This window comes from Mixophyes fleayi, chromosome 2, assembly GCF_038048845.1.
Source record: "Mixophyes fleayi isolate aMixFle1 chromosome 2, aMixFle1.hap1, whole genome shotgun sequence".
Lineage (NCBI taxonomy): Eukaryota > Metazoa > Chordata > Amphibia > Anura > Limnodynastidae > Mixophyes > Mixophyes fleayi.
Window position 1 is genome coordinate 292,603,410 of NC_134403.1, and position 17,935 is coordinate 292,621,344.

At 38.3% G+C, this 17,935-nt stretch overlaps 1 protein-coding gene across 10 annotated transcripts in view; it reads left to right on the top strand.

The window, feature by feature from the left end:
- CASK (calcium/calmodulin dependent serine protein kinase) overlaps positions 1-17,935 on the top strand; it is a 247,868-nt gene that overhangs the window by 105,622 nt on the left and 124,311 nt on the right. For all 10 annotated transcript variants that reach the window (XM_075196392.1, XM_075196395.1, XM_075196398.1 and 7 more), the window contains exons 6-7: positions 2,069-2,171; positions 6,973-7,148. In XM_075196392.1, the coding sequence (XP_075052493.1) occupies positions 2,069-2,171; positions 6,973-7,148 (279 nt within the window). The remainder of the gene's footprint in view (positions 1-2,068; positions 2,172-6,972; positions 7,149-17,935) is intronic.

Sequence of the window (17,935 nt, forward strand, 5' to 3'; positions counted from 1 at the left end):
TAAGTTGCCAAAGGAGTTGTTCAACAAGGAGTGAATTTTCGGCTGTAGCCTCGTGCTATAATGTTGCTTGGACCTTGCATGATATTTTTTACTTGACACTCTGAAGGTCACATGTAATTCAGTTGTAAAGCTTACCCCCTATGTATCGTGCGTTAGCCTATGCCCTATGAGGAGTACATGGATAGTATTAATGAGGTTAAAAAAAAAAATCCGTAAATAAATACGTGTATTGCAAGTTTCCATAAATCTTGCTAGCAGCCTGTTAGAGATCTCAAAACTCTCAAGCAGCATTTTTGTGTCTTCAGTATTATACATTTGTATGTTATATATATATATATATATATATATATATATATATATATATATATATATATATATATATATATATATATATATATATATATTTTGTGTATTGGTATTATTATTGTAGGTTTAGAAGGGGCCCAAAAAAAACTTGCTGTGTTGCAGTTCAGCATAGAAGATATACTGTAGGTAAAATAATGAACATTTTAAAAAGCATAGGCACTGTGCATAACACAACAAAGCGCAATGTGTAGGAGAAAGATTGTGATGCTTCAGAGTGAAGTTTGCTGGGAATGGGCAAAAGTAATTTGGACATTAACACACACCAGCCTGCTGCTTTATTTAGAGTACTGAGGGATATTGGAAGTGTGTGAATTTGCAGGTGGTTTTACCATTACAAAGAAGTCAAGTAAAAGTGGTATATTTCAAACCTGGTATAAAGCGTGTGTAATTTCTTACCACAGAACACTTTTGACCCCAGTTTTAACGCCAGTCAGAAGACTTAAAAGTAGGACTTAAACCAGGCTGTGCCACTAGCAGTCTTGTTGAAACATCTTGATATTTATCAAAATCAAATGAAACTGCTGTTAGGTGGGGCCACACAATTGGCAAACAAAAGAACCGTTTGCAGGAAGTTTACTTAGACACAAAACTTTCAGCAATGAACATTCAAGCAATTAAATACAAAACAAACATGTAAATCATGCAGCTAATTTTGCTGGAATGGAAAAGCATTATATAAGTATATAGTGCAAATTGTTAAATTCGCTTAAATAAGAAAATTACCTACATACATCTACCCTTATCTTTTTAAACACTGGCGGCCTGTATCACCTATTCACCACACCAACAAGCCTTCTGCGCACAAAACCAGATCTCACTCTTTTGTGCTATAAAGTGACGTAGGATAAACCAGATGTGCTTTACTGTATGTTCTGTACTTTTCTTGCTTTTTGCTTTTCAAGATTTAAACCTTCTCTCCAAAATTTCCCTTTCCTTAGGTGCAAGAATAATTTGTGAATTAAGCATATTTTCACTGATGACTGTTTGAATAACTCTTTGTGCACTAGATGAAAATAGAAAATTTGCTTCTATTTGAATTCCCTTCTATGCATTAATTTGTCTTTTCTTTAGGAATACTCTTTTAAATCCACTGAAAACTGTGTTAAAAAAAAGAAAAAATGTTTAATATCAAAAAGGAAAGGTACTCCCCTTGATGGTTGTTTACTAGTTTACACTATTTTATTGAATGTCTGTTATACCCAAGATTGGTAAATATTGGTGCTGAGACTTTAAAATGCTGTTTTTAAGACTGAAGTGGCAGTATAACACAGAAGCGGGAGACATTGCGCCATACTCTGTCAAGACAGCAACAGTAGTCAAAACCGTGGGAGTGGCTGTGGTTGAAAATCAACAACCTAATTCTGTATTGTGCATTTATGTGCCATCTGTTCACACCTTTATAGATATATACAAGCACATTCCTTTAATCGTAACTGCATACTGTATGAGGAGAAACTTTTAATCTGCCGTGCAATGCCATCATAAAATGCAGGTCACAATTTGACCTATACTGTAGGGACATGTAATGGAATTAGTAAATCTTAGTACACTTTTTGTGTAGAGAATAAATCAGTTGGTAAGTGGTGGCATAAAGGAGCAGCTTATGTACTTTTTATGTGCAGACCCTTTTGCTAAATGTGTGTTATGTGATGTCCTCCATTATACCCCTTTTCTCATACCTTGTTTATCTGTTTATATTTAGCCACACTGTGTTCTTCTCGCTTCAAAAGAAAACTCTGCCCCGGTCAAGCTTGGAGGATTTGGAGTTGCAATACAATTGGGGGAGTCCGGGCTAGTAGCTGGAGGTAAGTTTATCTAGCTCGAAAAATGTGTTTTTGTATCCTTTGTTGTTTGCCAGTAGTTACACTACAATGTCCAAGTTTCCAGCCCGGAATAGCACATCACCTGTTTCGTGGATTATACCATATATAAAAAAGCTCCACATAGACAGATTTGCTGGATCCCCATTGTGGCTGCCTTCAGATTTTCACACTAATCTCCCTCATTATAAAAAGACTCCTGAACAACAAGCTTTCACTGCCAAACACCATTGTCCTCTGTAAATATCAAATCATTGGGGTCAGTGGATTAGAAGACCTCACAAGTAACCCAGCTATATAGGCTATTTTATAATTAATTACATCATAATGAGAATACGTTTCCATCTAATCGGGAGGGGTATATGTCACCTTATTCAGTTGGACTAAACAGCCGTTTAAAAATACAGAACTTGTTGAAAAGTGTCCAGTTAAGGAATCTGATCTTAATTTTAGTCCCTGTCAGGCCTGTCCAACCTGCGGCCCTTCAGGTGTTGTGAAACTACAAGTTCCAGCTATCAACTGATTGTCTACAGGCAAAGCATGCTGGGGATTGTAGTTTCACAAGACCTGGAGGGCCGCAGGTTGGACAGGCCTGCTCTATGTGAAAAGAGGGTATTCAATAAAAAGGGGGTTAGTATATCTGTTAACAAAAAACTTTTGCTTATATGTGCATTAAATATAGTAAATGGAAATGCTCTGTTCCTATGTTATTGATTTATACAGACCTGGTTATTTGCTAACTGTAAAATTTGCAATTTGTGCCTATTTTACTACTGTAAACATGGCCACATTCTATTTTTTGAAGAACCCTGGTGTGATTCTTTATATTTCCATATTTGGGGTCATGGGATTGAGTATACAGGAAAGAGCAGAAATATCATTGTAAATGCATGCCTGCGAGCTCCTTTATAAATTATACATTTCTGTTTTTCTCTAAAATACACAATATTTGTTTATTTCTGAATGAAAGTAAGGGGACATTGTGGCAGTTTTTCTTTCATATTTTTGTATATGTTTGAATCTCTTAAATATTTACTTTTGTAGTCATTTTTATGGTGTGGGTGTTTGGTCAAAATGATTTTTTTTCCCCCCATTTCCAAGTGGTCCACCTACAATTTGTGTTTGGAAATGTACCATTTATTTCTATATTGTCCAGTTGTACAATAAAATGCATCCTTTTATGCATGTTTCATTGATATTTCAATATTTTGAAGAGGATTAATTGTTCCATAGTCCATCGCGACAGTATTGCAACTGAAGTGCTTTGCTGCATTGATTCCGTAGCAGAGTGTCCCTGGAAATTATTTTAAAATGTTGTCAAGCATGCAAAAGGTTTCAAAGGCTTAATTGGTGTCCCCTCCAATGATGTGTGAAGGTCTGGTGATGTTGCTGGCGATAAATGTGGCTACTCGCAAAAACCCCAAAATACACAATTTACACCCTTTGAAGCTTGTTTAAATGTCTTGCCCTGCAGCACAAGATATAATTTTTGTGTGTGGCCAAATGAGACTACCCAGCACTGAACAAATGACTCTCTCTCACCTGAGCAAATGCTCACATCAGAAGTAAAGTTTTTCACCCCCTCAGTTGCTGCAATCTTGGCACACAAATCTATGTGCTCTCTCTCTATTCTGATTAGAACAATTTTTTTGATTCTTTGGATCAAGCTTATATTATGCTTGTTTATTTATTTTCTTTGGGAGAAGATGGCTGCTTATTTTATAGGAGTAAACTGGCCAGAATGGAGAAAAAAATTATTATTTTACTCTTAGTATCGGTCACCCACATTTTCTAACCACAGACAGATATTTTACCCCAAAATGTATTAGACCTTCAATACAGTAAACATTTGTTATCTCTACACTCAAGTCAAACACCGTTATAACCCCAAGTTAAAATAAACTGTAGTTATTTGAATTGTGTTAGCAGAAAATGGGCTAATACCTTGTTTTTATGGATTTAAGCCATATTTATTCTGACGTGGCACATGTGCAATGTTACACTGAATTGGTGTCTCGTCGAGTGTGGGGCATTTTTCTGTTTTAAGGAAATGCAGGCCATCCAATGGTCCATAATGAACAACAAGTTGTATTACTTGTACTAGTGATCTAATGCTTTTCTTATGATATTATTTGGTGTTTGTGAAACTATTGCAACCAATACATCATGCTCATTTGCATTAGATTACAAATTACAAGTGCTCTGTGTTTACTGTAATCTTAGGAAGTGTTTTATTTAGTCTCTAATAGCCACTTCTCTGGTTGCTGTATAAACATTACCTATCAATTATTATGGTGATGTCTCACACCACAGAAATATTGGTTCAAACCTTGGGCAGATATTGTCATGTAAGTTTTGCCCTTAAAGCCCATACTTAATAGCAAGATGCTTAAAATTAATATTTTGCCTACTCTCTGGTGCTTGGCTTGTAGACTGAGCTTCAGGATTACTGGAGACCAGTGTTGCGTCCGTATGTATAATTTGCAATAAAGAATCTCCGATGCGATCGCTGTGGTTGCAAAGCACAAAGGTTTTATTTGCATAATATATTAAAAGGCAAAGTTTGGCATGCATACGCATGCACTGTTAGCACTAACACAAGCTTCTATCAGGTGCTCTGGTTTCCAAAGCCAGAGGTGAACAATGTATACACTGTACACTTGTAAAAAGCTGTGACATCAAAGATACACATTTACAGTATAAAGGTTCACATTCATATTTCATTGGGTCATAACCTCCTAAGAACTCAACGTGTCATTGGTCGATTCCTCTGGTCATTGTTCCTTGAAGTGGCCAGGTGCCCTTCCCCAGGCTGTCTCCTCTAGACCTGTATAAACTGGTTCTTTTATGACCTCTCTGGACTTGTTATTTGGTGTATGAAAAGTGATATTATTTATAACTAGCATTTACAAAGTGCAAACACTACATAAATAATACCGGAAACGATCTCATGCAATTGCAAACAGAATGATACCAAACTCAATGTAATTTAAATGTTGGGAACCTTAATTGGCCTCTTCACCACTTTAAATTTTATGTTAAAAAATAGAAAATACATTAAACTTCTTTAAATGTTGCTATGATAATGGTTAGGTTGCGTATTAATCGCATCACAACTGATTGTAGTGTACAGAAATTATTCATTACCACCTTTGTCCAATTACTTAACTTCATCAGTCCACCCTATGTATATCCAACACTCACCCTTTCAAGTTTCTATTTCAGGATTATAATACAGCACTTCATTTTCTTTGATACCTGTCCCTCTTAATACCACCATATTGTCATTTACTGGGGTCACCTTAGTAGAATGTTTATTTATGAGCCCCCCCCCCCCCCCTTCCTTATCTGGACACCACCACAGTAACCTATCTGGCCACCAGGCGGCATTTAATAACAGAGTGGGCCGCAGTTGTTCACTTGGCCCACTGATGACGGACCAGGCTAAAGATATTCCCAATGTAAGGCCCGGGTCTGTCACACCTTCTATGGGGAAAAAGGATTCATCTAGGAAAATATTTATTACCCTAAAGTGATCACTTAAACTGCGGAAGAGGCTTATCGTACACTAAAGCATAAAAATGCAGCATGGTTTGCTCGTCCTTGTTTGAAGAGTTGGGTCTAAATTTAGCAACAGGCATCAAATCTGTTAAATTTGGCTAAGTGGGCTTTCTGTCTGGAGTTACCCTACCACTCCCTTCTCAAATATGGGATACAAGTATCAAGCTCTATTATCTGCTTCACCCTCATTACTTGTCACTATATGGGATAGCCCTGACTTCATGCCAGTGTTTCACACTCAAGCATTTATGAATCATCCTCTTTTTCCATAGCTGACCAAAGGATTAACAGAGCTAGATCTGAAGATTCCGGCATATAAAACTCTTGGTAAACTCTTGCCTTTTTCTCTCAAACTTTCACGACCACATTTCAATCTTGCATATCTTCCTTTTAGATTCATAAACTTCCCCCTGACTCAAAAAATAATCTGTTTGGGAAAATATCTTGCCCCTATCTAGACTTTTATATGTATTTGATGGATATGCACTAAGATGGTTAAGAGGCAATATTTCAATGCCTAAAAAGCCCTGGAACATTCTACTGAGTCTGAGATTACAAGGCCTTCAGAAAAATGCAGTTTCACCCACCATATGTTTGTTTCTTCTGCAGTAGAGTTTGGCATGTTCAGTCTAGAAATGCACATCAGATATTTAAACATTTTAAAAAGATTTTAAATCTCTTGCGCGCACGCTCTATCTACTCTCTGCATCCATTCTAGCAACTGTTCTCGTGTCCGTTCTGCACCCGTTCTCCTGCGTTACCCAGTGACACCAACAAGTTACGAGTGATAAAGGCTAAAGCTTTGCAGGTACCTCCCTGTGAGCTGTGAGCTCCAGCATCAAATTTGAGTTCAGATAAAGAAGGCATTTGTATGGCTGTTGCATATTACTGTTGAAGTGCATGTTACATGTGCCGCTGGAACTGAACCCGATCCCCTGTAACTTTTTACCTGGCCGGTGATTCAAAGTGCTGGCTGCACTGTGTAGGGTGAGGATTAATTCATAATGGGAGATGGAGATTAATAATAATAAACTATGAAATGTATGAATAAAGTAAACTTCTCTGCTGGCTGTGTAATATACTGGTGTGTGAAGGTGCATGAGGAGCCCTTCCTCCTTTTTGCAAATGTTATTGTACAATTTACATTGATTCATTTAACATGTTACCATAGTATGTTTTGTAGGAATGCAGGAAATAACAAATTTGCACTCTACACTTCCCCCAGGTCGCGTAGGAACACCGCACTTTATGGCTCCAGAGGTGGTGAAAAGAGAACCTTATGGGAAGCCAGTAGATGTCTGGGGATGTGGAGTGATTCTTTTTATCCTATTAAGTGGCTGTTTGCCTTTTTATGGCACCAAGGAAAGATTGTTTGAAGGCATTATCAAAGGCAAATATAAGGTAAGTAGCCATGTAAAAGTATCTATTAGCAGGTTCCATTTTGATGATATGGCAATGTGTCCTAGATTTAAAGGGAGCTTATTGAAAATCTGACTTTCCTTGGTATAGAAGAGCTCTTTGTAGGCGCTATAAGTAAAGATCTTATGCTAATTTTAGTTCTTTTAATATTTCTTTTCATTTTTATGTTTGACACCTCACTTACCCATTAATTTAATTTGCAGTGAACTCAAGTAGATAGAACATCTAGAATCCAAAAGAAGCCACAGTCACTCTAAAGTGCAAGTAGGTGTTGAGTGATTTAGATCCAAAGGTTTCTATTCTCATAGTTGTTTACACGCTTTTAGTAGCATTTAGAAAATAATTGTTGACGCCAGTGGGGAAGGGGCCTTACTGTTTATATTTGTTTGTACTAAAAGTTTTTATTTTTGGTGGTGTAATGCAGTATCCTTTATCCTTTCATAATTTATTTTTTATAACCTTAGGTGCAAAGGAAAAGCTTGACCTCTAGCATAATTAATATTTTAATCACTGGCATAGCAATAGGAGTCTTGACTGACAAGCTTTGGAGAGACAAAGCTGTAATTCTTACCTGCATCACAGATTAAAGCTATTACAGACAATTTCTCCCAATACGATATCTTTAACAATTTTACCAGTAACTGAAAGTGCCAACCAGCTTGCCAGTTCATACGCACTCACTTACACAATTTACCTTCAGATCTGTTCTCTTCATTTTTCATAACCATCTGTTGAAAAGATCGTGACTCTGTAAACTATATGGAGATCTGCCTACACTGCTGGCCGTGAGTGCATGCAATAGAATCGTTTATAGATATTTTTAGTTCGGTTATAATATTAATTGAAACGATACAATGTGTTTTAGTGCGATAAAACATGATTGTGGGAGCGTACACCACTAATGCAGTATCAGATCCAACAGTTGTTTATCGTGTGATTAGCACGATATCGGCTGAAAAACCTGTAGTGTGTACCTAGCTTAAGATTAAGTTTCACATGTTACAGGTACCTGAGTGTTAAATGCTAAAGGCTTACAGGTACCTACCTCCCTGTTGTGAACTCACCATCAAATTTAAATTCACAGAAAGAAGCTTCTTGCATAACTATCCCTAAAGTTAAGGTAGTAAATACGAATGGTTACAGGATGTCTAAAGGAGATCAGCCACATTTCAAATTCATGTGTCCTGTGTGCGTTGATAAATTAGTATCTTTTTACAATGATTGTCTCTTTATACTTCTAATGCTAAACATGCAGTTATCATTGTAATGTTGCTTGGAAAACAATATTTGTAAGAGAACTTAATCGCTCTACTCTAAATACGATTAAATGTTGTAGCCATATTTACCAGAATACCTTGGTATACGACTTTTGTCAGCCTTCTAAGTTCAGTGTATGAAAGCTTACTGATCCAACAGATGTTCTTCTGTTATACAACTGTGCATATTTGTATGTTTTTCACAAATTTTTGTATTAGAATTGTTTTGGAATTTACCATAGAAGTATATTATTCTTGCAATAAATGTCCTTAAATGCTGGAGCTGAATATCTTAAATCTGTAGAAAACCCCTATCAGTTTATAATCTCATAAGTTTACAATGTAAATCTGCTTTCACAAATATATATGCTAACATTTTAAGCTTGCCAGAAATTGAGATATGAAATAAATATGATGACTAAGTGAGATATTTATTTTAAAGTCTGCACACCAGATTAAAAAATGCATTATTGAGAAAAAATTATCCATCAGAAGTTCTGCTTGTTGGTGAGCTGGAGATATTAAAGTCACATGCCAGGGACTTTCACAGTTAAGGAGAACCCACCTCGCTGTCAGCTGCTTGTCCCTTTTGGCAGCCATTAGGATGGGAGGTGCAAACAATCCTGTTTATAACACCGATGCTGACTGAGCCTCGGAATTTGAATCCCCCCAAGATAGCTATGACTGTAAAGAGCAACTTTGGAGTTGGCTGTTACAGGTCTTCAACAGTTCTGTTGGTTAAATGCAGAGTTATGGTAGATATGAAAGGAATAGGGGGGACAAAATATTTATCATTTTAAAAGGAATCTCTACACATGTAAATATACGTCGTGATGACGGCACCTGAGGAACTTTCTGGCTGCTTTTGATTGACTGCATATTACATCAGTCATTACCGTTGCTATATTATGTCTATTTTGTTTTTTGTTATTTCCATTTGGACTACTATATGAATGAAACTGAAATATGTTTTCTTTCTAAAGTGGTAAACTACGGATGTTGGTGTGTTTGTATTTCTTTTACGTTTCATAAGGAAGTGCAACTCACTTAAAAATAACTGTAAGGATTCCATTTTATGAATGCAATTCTTTATTACATTGTTAGTACATTATGTTGTATACAAATAAGGTAGTGCAACTCCACATTTACTACCAACACTGTAAAGTTGCTATTATGGGGGTAGAAGTATATGCATTTCACCTGATATATGCCTTTTGATAAGAAATATATTTTTTGCAATATAATCTTATTGTCAATTTAGAGCACAAATGCATCAATCTCTAAATGAGGCCCTTAGTTTCTGTGGATCTTAAACATAAATATTTGCGCATGTTTCATGTATAGTGCATGTGTCTTTTAGTATCTGATCAGCTTGTATTTTGGGTTTAGAAACCTTTTAACACATGTTTCTCTGCTAGCAGCACAGTGATTTTAATGGGAAATGAAAATAGCTTGTTGGCTAGGTTTCCTGTTCTACTATCAAGTACAGTACAATCCCCTGCTGCTGCAACAGTGATACCCAGAGAAGAGTCAAGAGATGTCTGTAGAAATAGATGAACTCCTGTGAAATCCTTTTATTGCACTGTAGGGCACTTTTGAACAATGCAAGGCTAACTTGCTCATATTAACGCTTTTTTTTTTTAAAGCAAACCAGAGTTGTCTAGGAGGAAAAAGGGTAATCTCTTTAAACTTTTGAACACTTCCATTTTCTTTAAAATTAGTTTTATATGCATTATTTAACACATGGAAAACCTAAAAAAAAAAAATCAGTAGTGTAGACTAATTTCTACTTCCACAAATTGTTCTAAAACTTGCACTGCAAATATAAGATTCAACAAATTAAAAAGACAACTGTACATTCCAAAGGCCAGCTATAAGCACAGACCGCAGCAACAGCTGAAAGGTCAGTTGTTAGAATCAGGAACATACATTCTTTACTTATGTTTACAGCATCCAAAGTGTTATTGACATTAGTTACTTGTTCTTTGCATTAAATATTTTGCTGCTTAAAATAGAAGACGCTTCTGACCTATACAAAGTGCGAATAAAAATGAGCAGAGGTTTCTGGGCCATTATAACCAGAAGTGTGAGCAGAAGAAGCACATCATACGAGGCTCCAGCTGCACTCGTGATTGATTGTATTCCCTCCTATGACTCGTAGGGTGTGAAGAAAAAAAATAATCAAACGATTGCTCCTTGCCCCTGTTGTTGCCTGATACCTTAAATATACATTGTACTTCTATACACATGAGAACTAGGCAATAACATTAGTGGTCATTTTGTGGGGTTGTGCTAATTGTGTAAAAGTATCTGAGAATTAAGGAAATGTCTTGTTTTGCATTTTTGCCCAATTTACCCTATTGTCCATAGCATACAAATATATAGTCCAGTATGCCTCTTAGAGCCTGATGTTCTCAATAAATCCCCCACAATATAAAATGTGCTTCATTAGACTTAGAAATGAGCTTTGACCTGTATTTGCTGTTTACATCAGCAGGAAACTTGTTTAGTAAAAGGAAATGGATGTGGATTCCAGGTCTTTTGCAATAAACATTTTAATTATATTTACTTATTAATTTGGATTATTAGTCTCCTAAGAAATCTATTGATTTTGAGTCAAAAAAATTGCAAACAATGTTAACTTGTCACTCATTTTTCTATAGCATGGATAATAGAAGTAAGATTCTAGACTTATTGGATTCATGAATTGTTCTGAATGCTTTACAATCTAGGCCAGGGTTTCCCATACCCAGTCCTCAGGGCTCCCTAACAGTGCAAGTTTTCCATATCTACTTGCTGGAGCACAGGTGTATTCATTATTGACTGACACATTGTAACAGATCCACAGGTGGTGCTAATTATGTCACATGTGATCCGGAAAACCTGCACTGCTGGGGAGCCCTGAGGACTGGGCTTGGGAAACCCTGATCTAGACTATTCAAATGCATTATTTGACTTTAAATTATGTAGTTCTGGATATGCCCTATATGTACACCACATTAAGACTATATACATACCGCCTTAAACTGCCATTTTTATTATTTATTATTAGACACCACAAATGGTGCACAGCTCCGTACATAGGGTAAACAACACAACAGCATATGGTATTACAGGAAAATACAGGAAAACAATAATATAATTCTCAACACAGCTAGTAGCCTAAATGGGCAATGGGGCTGATATGAGCGACTTACAGGATAAGAGCCACTGATAGAGGTGTGAAGACAGTGGAGGACTGGAGTCAAGTGACAGTCCAAGGAGGAGGTGCAATGTGTAGCTAGTGAGCAGAAGTTATAGGTAATGAAAAGAGGAGGAACAGAAGGCAAGAGGGCCCTGCTCATCAGAGCTTACAATGTTACAATATAAAGGTTAAGACCGTGTAATGGGATCTAGAAATCAGAAACGAGGTGTTGAAGCAGGAGTGTTAGAGGGTGAGGTACACTTTGTAGGGGAATGTTTAAACAGTGGGATGGTATACTTTAATGAACAGGTGGGTTTTCAAGGAGCGTTTGAAGCCTTACATTCTAGGGCAGTGTTGGGCAAACTTTTTCAGGAGTGGGCCGAATAAAAAAGATAAACTTTATGGCGGGCCAATAGAATTTATTAACAAACTCAAATATCGAAATAGGTTATAGCGATATTATGCAATTACCTTTGGAGGGTAGTACAATCGCATGTAACTACCATGGATGGTGACAGTCCTGCGTCTGGCGCCCGATGTATGTGCACACGTGATATGCGTGTGAGAGATAGCCCGTGGCGGAAGTGAAGACCGATGCGACCGTGGGGTTGCAGGGGGCTGCAATCGTCAACTCATCCGGATGTATGGGAAAGGCGCTGTTCGCTAGGTGCCCTTGTATGTTTGCTGAAGCGCCTGGTAGAGACGATCCGCGCATGTGCAGTGTTCGCGGAAAAAAAGAGGAGGAAACTACATAGTGAAGTGCTGCGATAGAATTATTCGCAGCAGTTTCTTGGGCCGGATAGAACTTCTAAGTGGGCCGGATCTGGCACGCGGGCCATAGTTTGCCCATCACTGTTCTAGGGGATAGTGCGTTAGAGTGAGAGAGATCGTTCCAGTGGTTGGGAGGGGGGGCATGGGAGAAATCTTGAATTTGGGAGTGTGACTTGGTTACCACAGGGGAGTTAAGGACGACTGTCATTGGCCGATTAGATGTCTGGAGGGAGTATGTATGGAGCAGTGGAGTTGGAGAGGGCTTTGTATGTGAGGGTGAGGAGTTTGAAGAGGATTCTATAGTAGAAGGGGAGCCCAGTGTGAAGCTTAGTAGGGAAGGGAGGAAAAAGTGGAGCTGCAAGAGAGGAAGATAAGTCTTGCTGCAACGTTAAGTATAGATCGAAGAGGAGTGGGATGGGAGCTGGGGAGACCAGGAACGAAAGGATTACAGTAGTCGAGGCCACAACATTTTTTGTGTGCCCCATGACTCCACCCTTATTCCTCCTCCACTGGGTTGTGCCTTCTGACATCCACCTCCCCCTGCACAAGTAGGTCAAAATTATGGCAAATAAAATAAGTATGAGTACATTCCTGTAATTGATACCAGGTATAAAAAATGACAGAATATACACAATCTTTTCTGTCTGTGCCAGTCTATCTCTTTCCCCACTGTCTGTGCTAGTCTCTCTCCTTACCCTGACTGGACCAGCCTCTCTGCCCATCCCCTGTCTGCTCCATGAGAAGGTTGCAGTAGTCAATGTGAGAAATGTATTCTGCTTAATAATTATATTTACTGTAGAGATCAATTAACTCTTTAGTGGCATCCTTTCTTTTGATGATCTGAGGTGACTGCACCTATGGTAAAATACTTGTCACATCCTGTCATCTACACACAACTGCACATTAAGAATCTGAAAAATGTAAACAGTGCATATTTATTTGTAGTAATGTCTTAATATGTCTACATGATGTTTGTCATCTTATGTATGAGTATTAATAATTGAACATCCCATGTATTGTATGGCAGGAGCATGCTTACTGTGTTCCTGAGAAATTTCTTTAACATCCTACCAGCTTTCAACAATGGATTTGAACAATATTATGAAATCTTCAGCCCACCAACAGCTAACTTAAATAATAGTTAAGCCATCTTGGCAGAAAATTTCATGGTATGCATCAAACAACATTTACATTGCAATTAGGCATTTATTCACTCTATTATTCAGATTTTTCCAACCTTCATAACCGATACATTTTAATTTTATTAAATAGGGTCCTTTAGATTGAGTATAAAGTGCAGACACACGGGTTCGTCATTGGGATTATATGGATATGGGCGTTTTGACCCTTTTATACTGTTCTCTTGTGAATCAAATGATTGGAGACACTAATAACTTGTACCTATGAATCATGTGTTCATACATTACCACTTCCAGTTAACAACCTTCTAGTTATCAACTCTATTGGTCTGTCTTCTATTTACATATGGTTCATGAATGAAAGTGCACCTGTCGGCAGAAATCCATTGAAATAAAATGCTTTCTAAAGTAAGGTTTTGATTGTCGCAGTCCCAGGACAAGATGTACAGGCCCCCATGTGACAGTTGATGCTGGGTTGCAGATCAGCTTTGCAATACAGTCTTTGATAGAAAAAGCTAGGTTGGCCTCATTAACAAATTGACAAATTCAAACATACAAAGACCTAAAATTATCACAAATGTTTAAATGTTTCAGTGTTAACATAGTGGGTCATTGCACATCCTATACATGAAAAGGATTGTTTAAGGAGATAAATTAAAAGTAATTAACAGGCCTAGATAGTTCTCATTTTTATTATTTTAATAAACAGTCCAAAGTATAAGTTCTTGTAGCAGATGATCCCATCATGATCCAAAAATAAACTTTGGGGATTTATTAACAATTGTATTAACAATTTTTGAGATTGGCAATTTGATGTGTAATTCTCAAGTAGTTTGAAAACAATGGGGAGAAGAGAAATAGGGTATTAGCTGGAGAGAGCGGTAGGGTTGAGGATAGTTTCTTGAGGATAGGAGAGAGTGGCACATGATTGAAGACAAAAGGGAAATTGCCAGTGAGGAGGGACAGGATGAAGAGGTGAGCTCAATTCAGTCATTGTGAAGGGAGTGTATAAGTTGGTAGGGAAAGGAATAAGGGGGTAGGTGGAAGAGAGAAATATGAAGACTTTGTCATCAGTAGTATTAAAGAGAGGACTGTGGGTGGGAGGATAAGTGGATGTGGAGTGGACTGACCAGAGGAAATGTCTTGATAGATGGTGTCAAGTTTGCTTTTGAAGTAGATGGAAAATTCAAGAGCTGCGAGGGAAGATGGTGGGCGTGGGCAGAGAAGCAAACTGATGGTTGGTTGACTTGGTGGATATTAGGTACTTAAAGTAGATTAGTTTTCTGAGACAAGGCAGTATAGACAGGATACATTTTATTTGAGGAAGTTGGGACTGGAATGAGATTTTCTCCATTGGTGCTTAGTGGTATGGCAGTACTTTTGCAGCTGTGGATATGTTTGGTTTTCCAGCATTGATGATTGGATTGACAAAATCTGTATGTGCTGGTGTTGTAGAAGGACAGGATGCAAATAGAGGGTGTAGTACAAATGAGGCTGAGAAGAGGATTGAGTCAAGTATGATTAGGGGGTGACTGTGCATGGATATGGAGGGGGGTAGGCAAGGTGAGGCAGAAGCAAAGAAGATTGTTGTACGAGAGAAAGGCAGAGATGGAGAAGCTGGAGATGTCACAGAGACGGGGGAATGCAAGGTACAGTGAGTGTTCATAGGGGTTGGGTGGGAGTGGAGGTCAACTGAGAGGCCAAAGGAGTAAAGCTGGGTACACACTACACTGTTTTCATCCAATAATCGGCTCAAACAGCCGACATACGACCTCTCTTTCAAAAGTCGGGTCAGTGTGTACAGTGACAGGATGGTCGAAAGTCTGCCCAAATAGACGATTGTCGTCTCATTTGGTTGATCGTACCGTTTAATATTTTCGTTCCAATCTCGTTTCCGCTGTGTAGTGTGTATAAACTTCCGACCGATCCACAACAGTGAGTTCGAAATTAGTCATTGCTCACGACAACATGGCTGTAAAAAGTCGCTAACGGGACGTCCGCTCTTCCCTTTCTTGTCCTAAACAAGGCTAGTGTGTATGCAGTCCATGGACCCAGCGATCGGACCATCGATCGCATGTAAAATTGCTTGGCATAAAAAGTTGGAAGAAATTTCTGTAGTGTGTACCCAGTTTTAGCAAGCGTGAAGAGTTTATAGATAGCAATGCTAGGTTTGTTAAGGGAAATTTGGGTGTGGAGCATGACCTCATTGTGTGAATTGTCTAAAGCATGGGCTGTGAGATATCAGGAGGGTAGTGAGATAATAAAGGGAATGGTTGAGCCTTAGATGTTTGATAAAGGGGAGGTCAAGTTAAATAGAGGGTGGGTGTGTGCATGGAGAGGTGGTGAAAAGAAAAGGGGGATTGGCTAGCTGTAGCAGATTCAGCCTGTACAGGGCAGTGGAGGAGGTAGTTGCAAACAGGGAGATTGCGAAGTGCGGGGGAAAAACTGATCACACTGTATATTCACTAGACCAGGCATGGACAACCTTTGATGCTCCAGATGTTTTGAAGCCACAGGCCCCAGCATGATTTGCCATCTTATAGCAAGCCAATAGCTGGCAGACTATGCTGGCAATTGTAGTTTCACAACACTTGGAGAGCCACAGGTTGTCCAGGCCTGCACAAGAACAAAGGTTTTATGTAAACCATGTTGAATATCTCTTCATTTTTCACATGGGAGAGGGGTTGTGAGGTAAAGTTATAGTAGATTGAATGTGAGGGTAAGAGCTTAAAAAAAATAAAAAAATAAAATGTTAAGAACGACCTGCTTCAGGTAGCCTGGGTTGTAAATCATTCAATAGAGTGAGTGGAAGATAGCTGGAACTCAGAGGAGAATGTGTTGAATTTTGTTGTTTTGTAATAGTCTCTAGTTTTGGTTTAGTATAGGCTTTCCTATTTTAATGATTTTGCATGCCTACACTTGGCTGTTTTGCAAGCATGCATGCTATTAAAACTGTGGTATTTAGGGACTTTCACATTTTAATATACATCCCATTTGTCCCAACTTTTGACGGAATATCCCTTTTTGAAGGGCTTTACAAAATAAATTCAACCAAATTTGGCCATTTGTGGGTGGAGTTTGAGAGGAATAGGGTGGGGCTTAAATTTCCCCACTTCTTCTGTGAATTTAAATGTTAGGAGTTGAGCTGTAAATGTTTAGTATACCCTTAATGTTATGTTCTTTTGAGGTGTGTGTGTGTGTTTAGAAATCTATTTTTGACCAAAAATTGTAAGTACATATAGTTTTGAGATGTTACACTGACCCCTGTGTTTTGGATCTGTATTTTTTACCTTTTTTTTTTAAATTGCTAATCTGTGCTAAAATAAAATAATTTGGCTATTTTCTGTTCCTACATTAATATTAACCTCAATAGCACTAATTTCCTGCCATTTCCAGTCAATTTTGAACATCTCACAGGTCACAATATTATTTTCTTCCACTTTTGGCTGCAGCGAATTGGCTTGGATACTGAGCGACAGAACAATGGCACAAACACACGCCGGTAGTCATTTTAGGGACCTTAACCATCTAGGAACCTCATCCATGTTACGCAATTTGAAGATGAGATGCTTTTGGGAAAATCAGAAACTTATGCTACAAAATAACAACAAGCAGTCCAGCATCAGCTAGCTCCCTTCTCTCAGCTAGATCCCAGCACCTACAATCTACACAGGGAACACCTTCATCGTCAATATCCTCATATCCTCACTAGTGATCGGAGTTAGTCCTGCATCCAAGTTGCTCCCCTATCCAGAATTCATCAGAGGAATCCTTGAGCGCTAGGCCCGCTGCTGCTACTCCTGCTGATGGGGGTTTATCTTCAACCCAGAAGCAGACCAAGAAGACTACTAGTAATTAACAACAATTGACTGTTAACAATCCTTTGCAAGAGGAAGCAAGTATGACAGCTGTCACCCAGTTGCACAGCGGGTCACAGTTGCGATGGCGACTATGCTAGTATTATATCCACTATTAATGCAGCATGTTTTAGACAGTTAATTGAGGTTCAGTGTCCCTGTTACCAAATTCCATCTCGACACCATTTTACTAGACAAGCAGTTCCTCACCTGTACCAGGAGGCTGCAAAAAAAGAAAATTATTGGGCTACAAAATGCCATTCTATCTACTGTACACTTAACCACAGATATGTGGAGAAGTGGAACTGTGCAAACTAAAGATTATATGACTGTGACAGCCCACTGGGTTGGTGAATCGCCTTCAGCAGCAGAAACATCATCAGCATCTAACAAACAACTCCAGATCTTTCAGAAGCATGCTACTCTGTGTAACACCTGCTTCACTAAGAGGTATACCACTGACAACTTGTTTGAAAAACTAAGGGATGTCATTGCAACATGGCTTATCCTGCTTGGACTCTCCTGAGGATATGTGATTTCTGATAACGCCACCAATATTGTG